Source organism: Limulus polyphemus, unplaced genomic scaffold (genome assembly GCF_000517525.1).
Source record: "Limulus polyphemus unplaced genomic scaffold, Limulus_polyphemus-2.1.2 Scaffold1199, whole genome shotgun sequence".
Classification (NCBI taxonomy): Eukaryota; Metazoa; Arthropoda; class Merostomata; order Xiphosura; family Limulidae; genus Limulus; species Limulus polyphemus.
Window position 1 is genome coordinate 206,440 of NW_013666809.1, and position 14,128 is coordinate 220,567.

Below are 14,128 nucleotides of genomic sequence, written 5' to 3' on the forward strand. Positions count from 1 at the left end.
CCCCCACGGCTGAAAGGGCAAGCATGTTTGCTGGGACGGAGATTCGAACCCGCAACCCGCAGATTGCGAGTCGATCTCCCTAGCCACCAGGCCATGCCGGGCCATATTGAGAATGAAGGAAAGCATATTGAACTCCTTCTGTGACAATTTTTGAAACATTGTAGAAACTTGAATACAACTTGTGATTCTCAATGCGCCGCTGATAGCCTGATATATAATTATCCGAAATTTACTCTTGCTATTAAAATCAACATCATCCTATAGTTATTCATAAAGCTTAAGATCAACCAAAATAGGCTTATAACGCTAAAAATCGGGTTTCGATACCCGCGATGTATACGCACTCAATGTGACATTGTTTCATTACTAAATAATGATTGAGGTTTATATGTTGATGTAGGTACTGTAGACGTTGCAGCAAACATTAACTGATAATGGCAACAAGAAATTAAACAATAAATATTTCCACATAAGTTATCGTCAGTTATTTGAGTGACATTTTTATGTTCGACTTAACTACGTTGGTGAAGTTGATATAACTTGAAACTGCTGTCCTCAAAGTTTTGTATATTTTATAAATCTCTCTCTCTCTCTTCACACACATACATATATATATATATACAATTGGTAATGTAATTTTACCTGTTATAGATCTATCTGTAAGATGCGTGTGTTATTACAAAAGTATAGATATAATAGGAGTAGATAAGTTCACAAGTACTCTAAAAAAATCTATTTCTAGTCTACTTGAGTATTAATCGCTTTGAAACCTTATCTAAACGTTATTGTTTTTTAACGTAAAGTTATACAATGGGATAATGGTCCTCTGCCTACAGCAAGGAATTGAGCCCCGGATTTTAGCGTTGTAAGTCCGTAAACGTACCACTGACGTACTGGAGAACTACCTAAAAATTGAAAACTCTGAAGTAGAGTTCGCTTTACGTTTGGCTATAAGAACAGCGTCTATGTGTATTATTCGGTCTGTCGGCTGGACTCTGTATATAACTATATTTCAACCCCATATATTAGCGGACGCAGAATTAGTTCACTCTCATTAATGTGTTTTGATACTCTGTACCAATTCCTCTAAACTGAATTAAAGATTTGAGATATGATTAATTCTTCCGACGTGACTTAACACCGACCCGCTGAGAATCATCATAGCAACTAGTGTGTTGTTAATAAATTAGTGGTGAAAGAAATCAATAGCTTAAATATTCTTATATTTACCACTATTGCCATATAATGTGACAGACAGGCATACAATTAATTTGTAACAAAATATTTCTTCGAACAATTAGCCCTTTAAACAAAAACACTAACTAATGGACTCTTGTGTATAGAAGTATACAAAACGGTCCTCTAATGTTTTAGATATGAAATGAAGCCGTACATATTTATGAGAAATACTATAAGATCTAACAAAAAACCACACGTATCACAAAACTATCTTCTCCTTACAGGCCAGATGATTGTTCTCATGAACTACAAAAACGGTCAATAAATATTGTGCTGACGAAATGTGTAATTCATTCCTCAGTTCAAAACCTAATATGTTTCTTCGATGAAAATAAACACAATTTCATTATCTGTATTTGAAAAAAAAAAATGTGCTAAATCTTGTTTTCACTAAAATGTAAAATAATTTAATTTTTAAAGATATTTTCCGAGGAGGAAGTGACTGTGATGTAAATTATAGTTTATTTCGACTATTTATATATGAGGACCCGGCATGGCCAAGTGGTTAGGACGCTCAACTGGCAATCTGAGGGTCGCGGGTTCCAATCAGCCGTGGGGGCGTTATAATGTGACGATCAATCCCACTATTCGTTGGTAAAAGAGTACCCTAAGAGTTCCTTATATTATTATGTAAATTGAATGGTTTATTTTAGCACAAAGCTGTACAATGTATCCGCCACGGAGATCGAAAACCCCGAATTCTAGCATTTTAAGACCCAAGTCCAAAAATGTTATTTGTTAAGCACAAAGCTACGCAATAAGCTACGTGTGCTGTACCGAAACCCAGTTTTTTATGCGTTATAAGCCTTCAGACTTACCATTGAGTCACTTAGGGGGCCTTAAAACTGAGTTCGACAAGAAACCTAATGCTGCCCCCATTGGCACAGCGGTATGTCTGCGGACTTTCAACGCTAGAATCCGGGTTTCGATACCCGTGGTGGGCAGAGCACAGATAGCCCATTGTGTAACTTTGTGCTTAATTACAATTACAAACAAACAAACCTAATGCTGTTAGAAACCTTCTCCAGAGGTACTCTGACAAATGCTATAAAAACTACTCTAAAATAATTAAACTTGCCCTCAAAAAATTATTCACATCACTTTCTATCGAATGATGTTTCAAATTACTTCTAAAAAAATGGGTTCTAGCAGGGTGTAATGTTTTTATCTGCAAGTTAAATTCCAAGCATGACGACAGTTTTAGATATTTTCATTTAGAGAGCCCCCAAGTGGCGCAGCGGTATGTCTGCGGACTCATAACGCTAGAAACCGGGTTTCGATGCCCGTGGTGGGTAGAGCACAGATAACCTATTATGTCGCTTTGTGCTAAGTACAAACAAACAAACATACAAAACATCTAGAGGACAGCGTCACCTGTCGATATTGTGTTTATCTATAAGTAAAATATTTTACTGCGAGTTCTTTGCTTTATAATAAAGAAAATACTAGCATGAAATATCATCAGAAGGCTATCATATCTCATTGGTACATTTGCATTTTTTAAGCTCGGGTAAGTACATTAGCATCAATTAAGCAAGTGGCGAAAAAATTCCTATAGAAATTTTCCAGTCACGTGACTTCCCCGTGTTTATGCTGGCGTGTTGAAGTTAAAATAAACGTGGAATATTATATATGTGATTTAGGTGAAATAATTAAATAAGAGGTGTAGTAACCACTTTAAGTAAGGTTCTAGGTGTTCTTATATAAAAATGCTGGAAACTTAAACGCGATAGTATAAACTGTAGCTGTCCTTAACTCCTGAAATCATGTAACTTCATTTAAATCAGAATTTTGATTCTCAGTGTGTATTGTAACACTTAACTGAATTTTTCCGACATGCTATTATATATTGAATATCTGGTATTTTGATTTTACAGAAAGACAGTCCCGTGTTAACAGAGTTTACCAGAAAAACTGACAGGATGTTTAGTTTTGGTGGTCAGTTCCTGATCTTAGCGCTTGACTACTCTGGACCATAAGGTTATGGAAGCGACAACAAGGAAAATATTTCTTGTTCATGGAATATTTTTACTAATTAGTTTACACTGTGGTATGTCTTTATTTCTAGATATAGAGTTTATTTCGAGGTCTCTACATCTGTTGAAAATCTTAAGTTTTAACTATTAGTTCTTGTAATATATTTCCGATGTTTGAAGGGATGGGAAAAAATAGAAGGATTGAGGTAATCAATATAAGTTCAATCATTAATCGAATTATATTGATATAATACCTTATCACAGTTTAATTATAAATCAATGGTTAGTTTTAAGATAATGTGATAATCTAAATGGTACAAAGTAAAATCCGCAAAAACTGGAGTCTCGAGGATTTGATCAGTAAGTCAGTACGTTGATAGATGCGTAGAAATTGACCCAATGATCATCATTTCACAATTAGCAAACTAAAGCTCATTTACACAAAAAATAAACAGAAAGAAAAGAAACCAAACCAAATTATAAAAGAGCAATCAGAGAGATTGCATACCCTCTACCCGCCGCTCCTTTTCGAGATTACATGAGTTTATTTTGGATAACATCAAATTTCACCTTCGAAAATTAATAAAATCCTTCTCGCGTCCAAAATAATCAATGATCCGGATAATTGTTTTTAGTGTGATGAGAAGTCTCACCCTTAATGTGCCCATGAAACTTAGAGATAAATCCGATCCCACTTTACAGAGTTATTAACCCAAAACCGCGAAAAACTCTATCTCCCCATTATGAAAAATACTTCAAAGAGATCCAGAATCCGGATTCGGACCAAATTTGGGGAGGAATGTCCAATACTGACTTCCCATCTTGTGTAAAATTTTTATATACATCCATCTATTAGTTTTCGAGATACGCGCGTGGAAACACAGACACACACACGAACCCGATTGCAATTCCCTCGACCCCCACCCATCAGGGACAAGGGTAAATATAGTTACAATAAAAATGAAAGACAAAACAGATAACAATTAAAATATTATATTGACTACCAAATTTATGAAAATTTCAAATCATAACCTTAAAGTCTGAACCTAATCTTACCTCGAATATCGAGATGGCCAGACAAGCGTCATCACTTCTGCTAGTTGACCCATCAAATTTAATAAAACAGTTCAGCAACAGTTCCGTTGGATGTACCACATCAAAAGGTCAGCTAAGCGGTTGGCAATATTCAGACTAATGAGAAAAACATAGAGGGCCTAGAATGGAAACAGCTAGCGAAGTATGACAGGCTACCATTCTATGTATAGGAAATAGTAGATTTTCTGAATGTAATCAAACAAAGCTAAGTACGTGAATTTCGTGTTAAGTGTAAAGAAAAAAAATGGTATAGTATTGTTACGTATTAGAATTGTAAATGGTCTGAAATTGAGTTAATTGATAATTTAAATTTAGCAGTTAAATTGTACTTTGGATATAGTATTCAAATAAATACCGATATATTAGTCAATTTACGAGATTTGCCAACAAGATTGATACACAACGTCTTCGTTTTTAACACAAATACGTTTTAATATACACACAACAACACAATTTACAGTAACAATTATTACAAATAGTTATTATAAACAAAGATCTATAAACAAAAGTTTCACACACTTACAAACAATATAAAATCTTATTTCTAATTTGGAACTCCCTTGATATCTTATCGAGGGTTTACGATGAGCGAGTTAATTACGAGTTGATGTAAGTACGATTCGCCAGGAAGCTAGCTAGCTTTGTCCTTGTCAAATATCTGAAGTTTTCCGATTGATAAGCTTTATAAAAATCACAGTTGTAGCTTTCGAAGTTTATAACGAACTATTAATAGACACACCCTTTGGCGCGTTGCGTTGGTTATATTTATAGCCGTGGAAAGGATTTCTAGAAAATTCAGATTACGTAACAATGCAGGTTAAAGCGTTTACGTACACACACATATTGTTGATTCTTACTCTCGAGAATCTTCTACAACTTTGGAGAATAGGCGGGAGTTTCGCAATACATATTTAACTGTATAGGCTATGCATGTTTCTAAATATAAATTTAATCTAAACAAACGTTGATATAATAACAAATTCGTTACAAGTATATATATAGTATTAAATACCGCAACAATAGCTTTAGTAATGAAACTTCACTGTGTTAACTGAACTTCTTTGAACTATTGCAACAATAAATCCGAGGGAATTAAACAAGTATTTGAATTATATCTTATGCAAAAGAAGAAACTACGGGCCAGATTCCCGACTTCCACCATTTTTATTTTACTTTTTTTTATAAAGAAAATTCACAAATACAGTCTTGACCAAAACGTTTGCTTATTTTGTAACAAATAAAATCATTATTATTAAGATGCAATACAAATACACTAAGCATTGTTAAACTGAGAAATGTATGTTATATTAAACATCAACGTATGTAATTTGTATAATTAGACAGGTTATATGGGCTTCATGAACGATTTATTAAAACTGTTTGTTTGTTTGTTTTAATTATGCACAAAGCTACACAAGGGCTATCTGTGCTCTGCCCACCACGAGTATCGAAACCCGGTTTCTAGCGTTGTAAGTCCGCAGACATACCGCTGTGCCAGTGGGGGGCTATTAGAATAATAAACAATTGTATCAGACACCTGTAGAAAGATGTGTAATTCAACATTTCACCTATCACAACAAAACCTTACTAAAAACATATATAATGACAAAATATAACAACAAGTTATTATAAATAGCACCAGTAACTGTATATTAGTTCATAGTAAATATTCAGTACTTGATTGGCCCTCATCGTACTCTAATAACCACCGCAAAGTGACGTGGTATGCTGTCGATGAGGTTATTGTTGTAATTCACTATCATTTCATCCCAACTTGTCACTAGAAGTCGCTGCAACTCAGCTACAGTAACTGTTTTAGGGTCGTTGTTGGCAGTTTTCCGGCTCAGTTCTACATAACAGTTCTGAATGGAATTGCAATTGAAGACTTTGCTGGTCATGGCAATCTTGTAATGTCTTACTGATCGAAATAATCCCAAACAATACACGTACTGTAGGCAGTGGCATTGTCATCGCGAAACACAAAGTTATTGCCAAACCTTGCCCTAATACGTGGCAGAAATATTGTCCCCGTGTGATGCCTTTAGGAGGCGCCATTGAAGTTTTCCTGGATGATACCAAGAGCAATTTTTCTATCATGATAAATAGCTACTAGAACATGTATTGCACCACTTCTTGTGTGTTACCTGTGAGAAATACAGTATTCCCTCATCTGTTCTCCAGACAAACAACGAATACGAATCTTACCATCAGCTTTAACAAGCCTGAAACAGGACCTAACTGAAACGATGACATGTCGCCAATGTCCTAACTGTAAGTCTAGATGTTATCTTACCCAAAATAATACGGTGAGGCAGTGAATTCTGGTTACTAACCTTGTTTGGTCAGTCTCCCATTCACTTTCTCCTAGATACGCTGGAATGAATGTGTTCATGCCATTCCTGTCGTAAGGTGTTGCAAGACCTTGACGTGTTAACTTGATCAAAACATGGTCATCTCGGGCAGTAGTTTTTTCGGCGTCTACCAGTAGACTTTCCTGGAACAGCGTTTCCTGTAATCCAATGACGTTTTAGGATTCTGGATACAGTAAACTGGGGGGTACCCTACTGTTCTGACATTGTCCGTTTACTTAATACAATTTCTGAATGGTTGAGCAATTTGACGCTCTATAACTTTTGGCACGTAACTAAGCATAACTCTACATCAAGTACAGATAAATTGTTTGAACAAAGCGTTGATAACTTTCAAAAAAAGATTATACCAAAATCACACCCTTTTATACAAAACAGGTGTGTATGTGTGTGTTGATTAACAAATGCTCAAAACAGCTTATACACACCAGAATAACAACTCGAACATCTTTTTCCGATGATACGCTACCTTCTCTGTTACTACTCGGACATTTACTCAATAACTACTCCATGCATGTAGACAATAACATCAACATGAAACGGTATGCAAACATTTTGGCCAAGGCTGTGTAAGAAATAAGAAGACCAAAGGTATCCGCGAATAAATTACGTTTTCGCGGTTTAATGAAAAATACACCAAAACTTCCCATTATTTCGGAAGCAGATCCAGAAACTAAAGTTGGAGTTGATAGCTTTGAAGTTTTAATCTTGTTATTATTGATGTATACATGATATTTACTTGGCTCAGCAATTAATCTTTTAATCTTACCTGAATTGTAAGCATGTGTAACAAATTTCCGGAACCTTCTGAATCGTCAAAAAATTTATTTCTCGTTTGTATGTTTTTAACTTCTTTTTTAAGTTTTATTTTCACTATTATTTAAGCTGTTATCTTTCATTTTGTTTTAGTTGGTTTCAAACCGAAAGTCTACTGCTGTTCAGTTTAATATTTAGTTACTTCCTGTATGTTGCTTTTCCTTTATGAAATAGTTCCATACACTATATTTTATGTTTTTATTTCAGGCAGAACTCTGTCCTACTTAGTTAAGGTTTCCACGAATATTTACTTGATTTTTTTCAGTTTTTATTTCATGTATGTACAACTAGATTCTTCTGCTGATTAAATATCGACAAATTCTTTCTTCTTCACTCGCAGTCTTATTTATCAATAAACCTACTTCACATTCATTACATATTTCAGTAAGTGGTTGTTTTCACATTATACGTTTCAGTAAGTGGTTGTTTTCACATTATACGTTTCAGTAAGTGGTTGTTTTCACATTATACATTTTAGTAAGTGGTTGTTTTCACATTACATACTTCAATAAGGTTGTTTGCACATTATATATCTTAATAAGTGTTTGTTTTCACATTACATACTTCAATAAGGTTGTTTGCACATTATATATCTCAATAAGTTTTTTTTCACATTACATACTTCAATAAGGTTGTTTGCACATTATATATCTCAATAAGTGTTTGTTTTCAACGAGTGTTCACAAAATGTCTATTTTTATAATGAATGGAAAGATACAAATGGAACATCACTAAATTCATTAAACTGACATATATTGACATACCACCCTGATTAATCACTTGTTTTCGGAAGTAGATAGTGTTATCCCTAGGATCTGGGTGGGGTTGGGGGCACAATTTTAAATAGATAAATCTAAGTATTAATATTCCTTAGAATATTCCATTTCCGATATTCACCGAGATGAGTCTAATTGTAAGTTTTAATACAGAAAAACATTTTAAATTTTTGAAGGAGGGCATGTAACTCCCCCCTTACAATATTAATTAACTGATTCTGCAATGATTGCATACTTTTGTTCGTCACGAACTGTCCACAAACTTTGTTTATCTCCCTTGTTCGGAGTAAATCAGCTTAAGCTTGATGATTAATGGAACAACTTCCCAAACTAGGCTATTATAACGTTTACTGCAGATGTGTGTACAACATAACATGTACTTCGCAGATCATTGGAGGATTGATTACTAGTACCCAAAGTTGAGTACAATGGGTGACCATTATAATGCACCAAGTCAGTTTTCTAACTAAGCAGGTTCCCAACACGCGATGACTAGTGGAGCCCATTACACAGTTACATCAACGTTTATAGTGGCGTAGTGTTTGTACGTAACCATTCGTCTTATTTAAACAGGTGACATTAAGAGCGAAGCGTTCAGACCTATCACACTGTCCATTTGCCCCAGGCAAAAGTACGCAACATGTCCTCTGCCTGGAAGAGCAACACAAGTCACATGCACACAAGTTGCTTCCATGACATATTCGTTAAACTGTTGTTTACCTCAAGATGCTAGAAAATGGAACTATTATTCATGCTTTTACTAACGAATCATACCGGTTAAGTCGTCGGACGCAGTTCCTTTGGATTTTTATGTGTTTGGACTGTATAAAATGCTGGGAATCCGCCATCCTTGTATCCTAGATGGTTTATTGAAGGTCTGTAAAGGGGGAGGGTGTGATTTGGACACGAAAGCCGTACGATGGAGCCTTTTGCAATGAAAACTACGCTGCAGGGGTATTTTAAAGAAGCACAGTCGTCAGACAGAGCATGACTGGACGTAGCAAAATCGACTGCAACGGCATTTTATTACATCGTGTCCGATCTCTGTATAATAATAATAATAATAAGCGTTGCACGCTAAAGATATTTAAGAAAGTTTTTGAATAATTCTGATTGGAATAAAATCTTTCTCTTTTGAAACACAAAAACCATTGCAGAATATGAAATTATAGTTTTTCTTTTTTTTTCAATTTAAAACAAAATAACAGATCTGTATTGTCCTAAAATCATACTCCATTTAGAGATTTCCAATTTGAATAATCTTTAAAATTTCCTAATCTTAATAACACTATTTCAGAATTTACTTTATTATATGTGGTTTTTCAAATAAACAGAAACCACATTTTAAATTGTTTATCGTGTAAAACAGGAGACGAATGTTATGAAGGCCATGTATATTAAGAACTGAATGACAAGTATTGTTTTTTATGGTCCTGTAGGTATCTACGTTTGCTCCTAGCAAGAATAAAACAGGAAACGAATGTTATGAAGGCTATGCCTTTTGTAAGAACTTAATGACAAGTATTGTTTCTTAAGGCCCTGTAGGAAACTAAGTTTGCTCTTATTAAGAACAAAACAAGAGACGAATGCCATGAAGGTCATGCTTATTGTGAGAACTGAATAAAAAGTATTGTTTCTTAAGGAACTACAGAGAATCAAGTGTGATCCTAGTAAAAAACAACTGAAGTTTAAGTAAACTGTTTTAACTTTATTATACTGAGTTAAGGCATGAATCAGCTTTGCTATTTAGACCACAAGCTGTAATAGTTTATAGCACGTAATGGAATGATTTTGAAGCATACGTTTTTCAGCCAGTCTTTTACAAGTTTCTATAGACAAACACTTTAAAGGATATCTTTCGACCGTAATTTAAAACAGTTTACTGAAATTCCGAGCTCATTAGACCTTTTAAAGCTGCATGAGAAAATACCAAGCTTAATTAGGCAAATATAAACTGAAAATATTTTTGACTTATTCTATTCAATCTTAGATTCTTGCTGATGATGATATTTCGAATAAAATTCTCGCTGGAAATGTTTAAGGATTTGTTTGTTTGAACTTAAGCTCAAAACTACACAATGGGCTATCTGTGGTCTGCCCACCACGGATATCGAAACCCAGTTTCTAACAATGTAAGTACATACCGCTGTGCCACTGGAGAGCACGTTTAAGGATCACCTACTTTAATGTTTAACTAAACTACTTTTTTATCTTAGTATGGCAACCCAGATCAATAATTTGATGAAAACTTATTACAACGACATTTTGACCATCCTTCTGTGGCCAATACTAGTATTAATCCAGAAGTCTAACATGATGGGATGCATAAACAATAGTTCATTCATATTTAAAGGCCAATATATGTTAATGTGACAGATGTTAAATACATCAATATTCGCCTAGAAATGTAATACGATTTGCTACGTTAATCGCCATGTATTTATGTGCACGCCACTGCGTGATTTACTCTGTCCGATGAAATATATCAACATACATTAGTCCAGAAAGCTGATATGGTTGAATACATCAAGCCTATCATAATTATGTTTGTAAATCATTACGTGCTTTATCCCACGAAGAGTTAACATCGCTTCTAAAGTTGTACGTAATATACATATACATACATACATACATATATATATAGTTGAATATTTACAATCATAAATATAAGTAAAACGTGGACGTTTATCTGGAGATGGATCGCTGTGGATAACGTGTAATCGTAGAAATAGCAGTAAAGGACACATGTAACATACAAGCTATTTTAACGTTGCAGTAACCATTTCTGGACACTAATTTATTAGTTTTTTAATTTCACATAAAACTAATTGATAGTTATCTACGCTAACCTTTCCTAATTTTGAAGTAATAAACTAGAAGGAAAACAGCCAGCCAACATCACCCAACGCCAACTCTTGGGCTACTCTTTTATCAACGAAAAGTGGGATGGACTGTCACATTATAAAGCCTCCATGGCTAAAGGGGGAGCATGTTCGTTAACGGGATTCGAGCACTAGACCCGCAGATTGCGTGTGAGCACCAGACCGTGCCAAGTCCTCTAGACGCTAAACTTTGCTTCATAGTTTAACACGTAAAATCTACTCACTTTTTGTTGACTCAGTTTCTAAAGTTTACTATGCAACTTAATTTGTTACTGATGTTACGTAAATGTAAATGAACATTCAGTTTACTGCAGCACAATTGTTTATGGTAGGAGTCTAATTAATTTTATTCCCAGTTTATTGCTGTGGCGTTTATTATCTATATTATCATATGCATTTAAGAAAAAAGTTAGCATCAGTAGTTACGGAAACAAATTATTTACAGGAGGAACCATCTTCACTCTTCAGTTCTTGTAGTAAAATATTTTCATTAATAGAGATTTAGTATAGCACAAATGGGTGAAACTGAAACAGTTTCGTGGTTCATATTCAGGCCTTAGATGTCTGAAAATGACTGAAAACTGGAGTGAATAAGAGTAATGTATACATAACACACTATATTAGTTCAGACGAATTAGTTTAATTGCTACGACGTGTAGCTAGATAACTGTAGGCTAGCTTTTAAATTTTTCCCTAACCATATTAGTGATAAGATAATATGGCAGTGACGTAGCAAGAGGGGGGCAATTCCCCCGGGCGCAAATGTGAAGGGGCGCAAAATTTCCTCCGGCCTATAATGCCTATTAATTAATAATTATGCCCTCCCCTAGGATATAGCGCAACTACCCTACGTTAAGTAAATACGACACAGTGGTTACGTTATATGTGTGTATTACGCTTGCAGTTTTAACTTTTAAAAGCCGCCCACTGAAATACAGTGAGACCGAATTGACGTACAGAAGTAAATTACACTATTCCATCATTCATCTGTAGATCAAATACAAGTCCTAGAGTACAACATTCAAGTAAGTGTATGTTCAACAAAAAGATAATACGAGATTGATGTAACATATTAACTGGTGTGCAAGATTGGCAATATATGCAACAAACAAGGCCTAGATCTAGATCTAGTTAACATTATAGGCCTATTGTAGTAGTTTGTAATTGCATTGTCTGATTGTAAATCATGTCTTACACCAACTAATGTACTAGACTTTAGGTCTAATTGCAGTTGTAGCTTCATTTCTAGACCCTAGGTCCATCATCATACAAATTGTAGCTTATATTATAGGCATATTTAGACCTATACTAACTATTAAACTAAGCATTGCACTGGGAGAGATCAAATGACTAAGTTCATAGATCTAGAGGTAACATTTGTTCTAAAAGTTAGGCCTAATAAATCTAAATCTAGAATTGATGAGGCAAGATTATATCTAGATCTGGGTAGATTCAATACACTGTGCTTTCAATCTATGCACCCAAATCTAAGGTCTAGTTTAGATGTATAAAGCTAAATTTCTGTCATTATTATTACATCTAGATCCAAACCTAAGACTAAACAGATGGAAATAACAGGTCTAACATTAATGTTAGATCTAGATGTACTAGCGACTTAATCTAGGAACTGTAATCTAGCACCACTAATTAGTTAGCTTTTATTTAAGTTTTCTCATTCTATCAAAACCTTTAATATTAAATATAGCCTTTGAGCCTCTAGGCTTATATTATGTTATGATTACATCCTTCTCCACAGTGTGTGTAATTTTCATTCAAGCAATTTCAGACTTGTCTCCTGTGGAAACGTTATGTTAAACTTATATTAAAGTTTTTCTTCATTACCCATTTAAGCTGACTCCAACCATTATTACACCCATACTCATGTTAATTAATGTGACATAACAGTAATAAAATCAATTCAGATGAGTGTATATGCTGGTAAATCATGCTTATGAGCACCAGATAAATTACTGGCAGCTGCTAAATCGCATTTAAAAAATTCGATAGGTTTAACTACACAAACACTAACAAGGTTTTGTCATCATGTGCTGCCATCTATAGGCGAGATATGGCACTAAACTTCTCACTCGGTTATTTTCCGCAACTTTTACTAGTATTATTCCTATATTTCATGTCATAGGAGGAGTTGTGAAAACGCGAAGAACGCTAAACAAAACTAATTAAACGGGGGAAAAAATGTCCAAGATTTTCCCTACTGCCTTTGGATAAATACTTTGTGTTTTCATTCGATTCGCATCTTTTCATGGAGTTAGGCCAGTTCAGGGGATTTCCATCTTTTATTAGACACCATTTAATTAATGTGTTTAACTTTTAAGTCATCAAACTATCGTAGGTATAGTTTTGTTTTTGATTTGTTTCTTTTAAATTTAGTATCCATGGTGTAAGGATAAATTGGTATAAGAGTTATTATTACCTCAATATCTAGGCTTAAGGATTATCAAACTGGAGGAAACTCTTCGTAAGATTTGACTTCTGTTTATTGTTTACTTAACCACAGTTTGAGCTATCTGCGCTGTTCTCGGCACAGGGACTGAACACTAAATTTAAACGTTCTAAGCCCTATAGATTACCGTTGAGCCGCTGGAAAGTATCTCAAAAGCGAGAAAAATGATCTGTTAATCAAACCGCAACTGAGAATCCAAAACATTTATATATATATCTCAATCTCATCTCCTGTTTGGTGTTTTAGTGTTGTTGTTCAGATGATGAAGGCTGTTTTACTTTGCCACGTGTGTTGTTGTTCAGATGATGAAGGCTGTTTACTTTGCCACGTGTGTTGTTGTTCAGATGATGAAGACTATTTACTTGCCACGTGTGTTGTTGTTCAGATGATGAAGGCTGTTTTACTTTGCCACGTGTGTTGTTGTTCAGATGATGAAGGCTGTTTTACTTTGCCACGTGTGCTGTTCTTCAGATGATGAAGACTGTTTTACTTTGCCACGTGTGCTGTTCTT

General features: G+C 34.7%; 1 protein-coding gene across 2 annotated transcripts in view; it reads left to right on the plus strand.

Moving 5' to 3' along the window:
• LOC106462574 (ephrin type-A receptor 7-like) overlaps nucleotides 1-14,128 on the plus strand; it is an 83,531-nt gene that overhangs the window by 16,656 nt on the left and 52,747 nt on the right. For both annotated transcript variants that reach the window (XM_013922508.1, XM_022389868.1), the window contains exon 2: nucleotides 3,117-3,289. In XM_013922508.1, coding sequence (XP_013777962.1) covers nucleotides 3,223-3,289 — 67 coding nt within the window. In that variant the 5' untranslated portion in view covers nucleotides 3,117-3,222. The remainder of the gene's footprint in view (nucleotides 1-3,116; nucleotides 3,290-14,128) is intronic.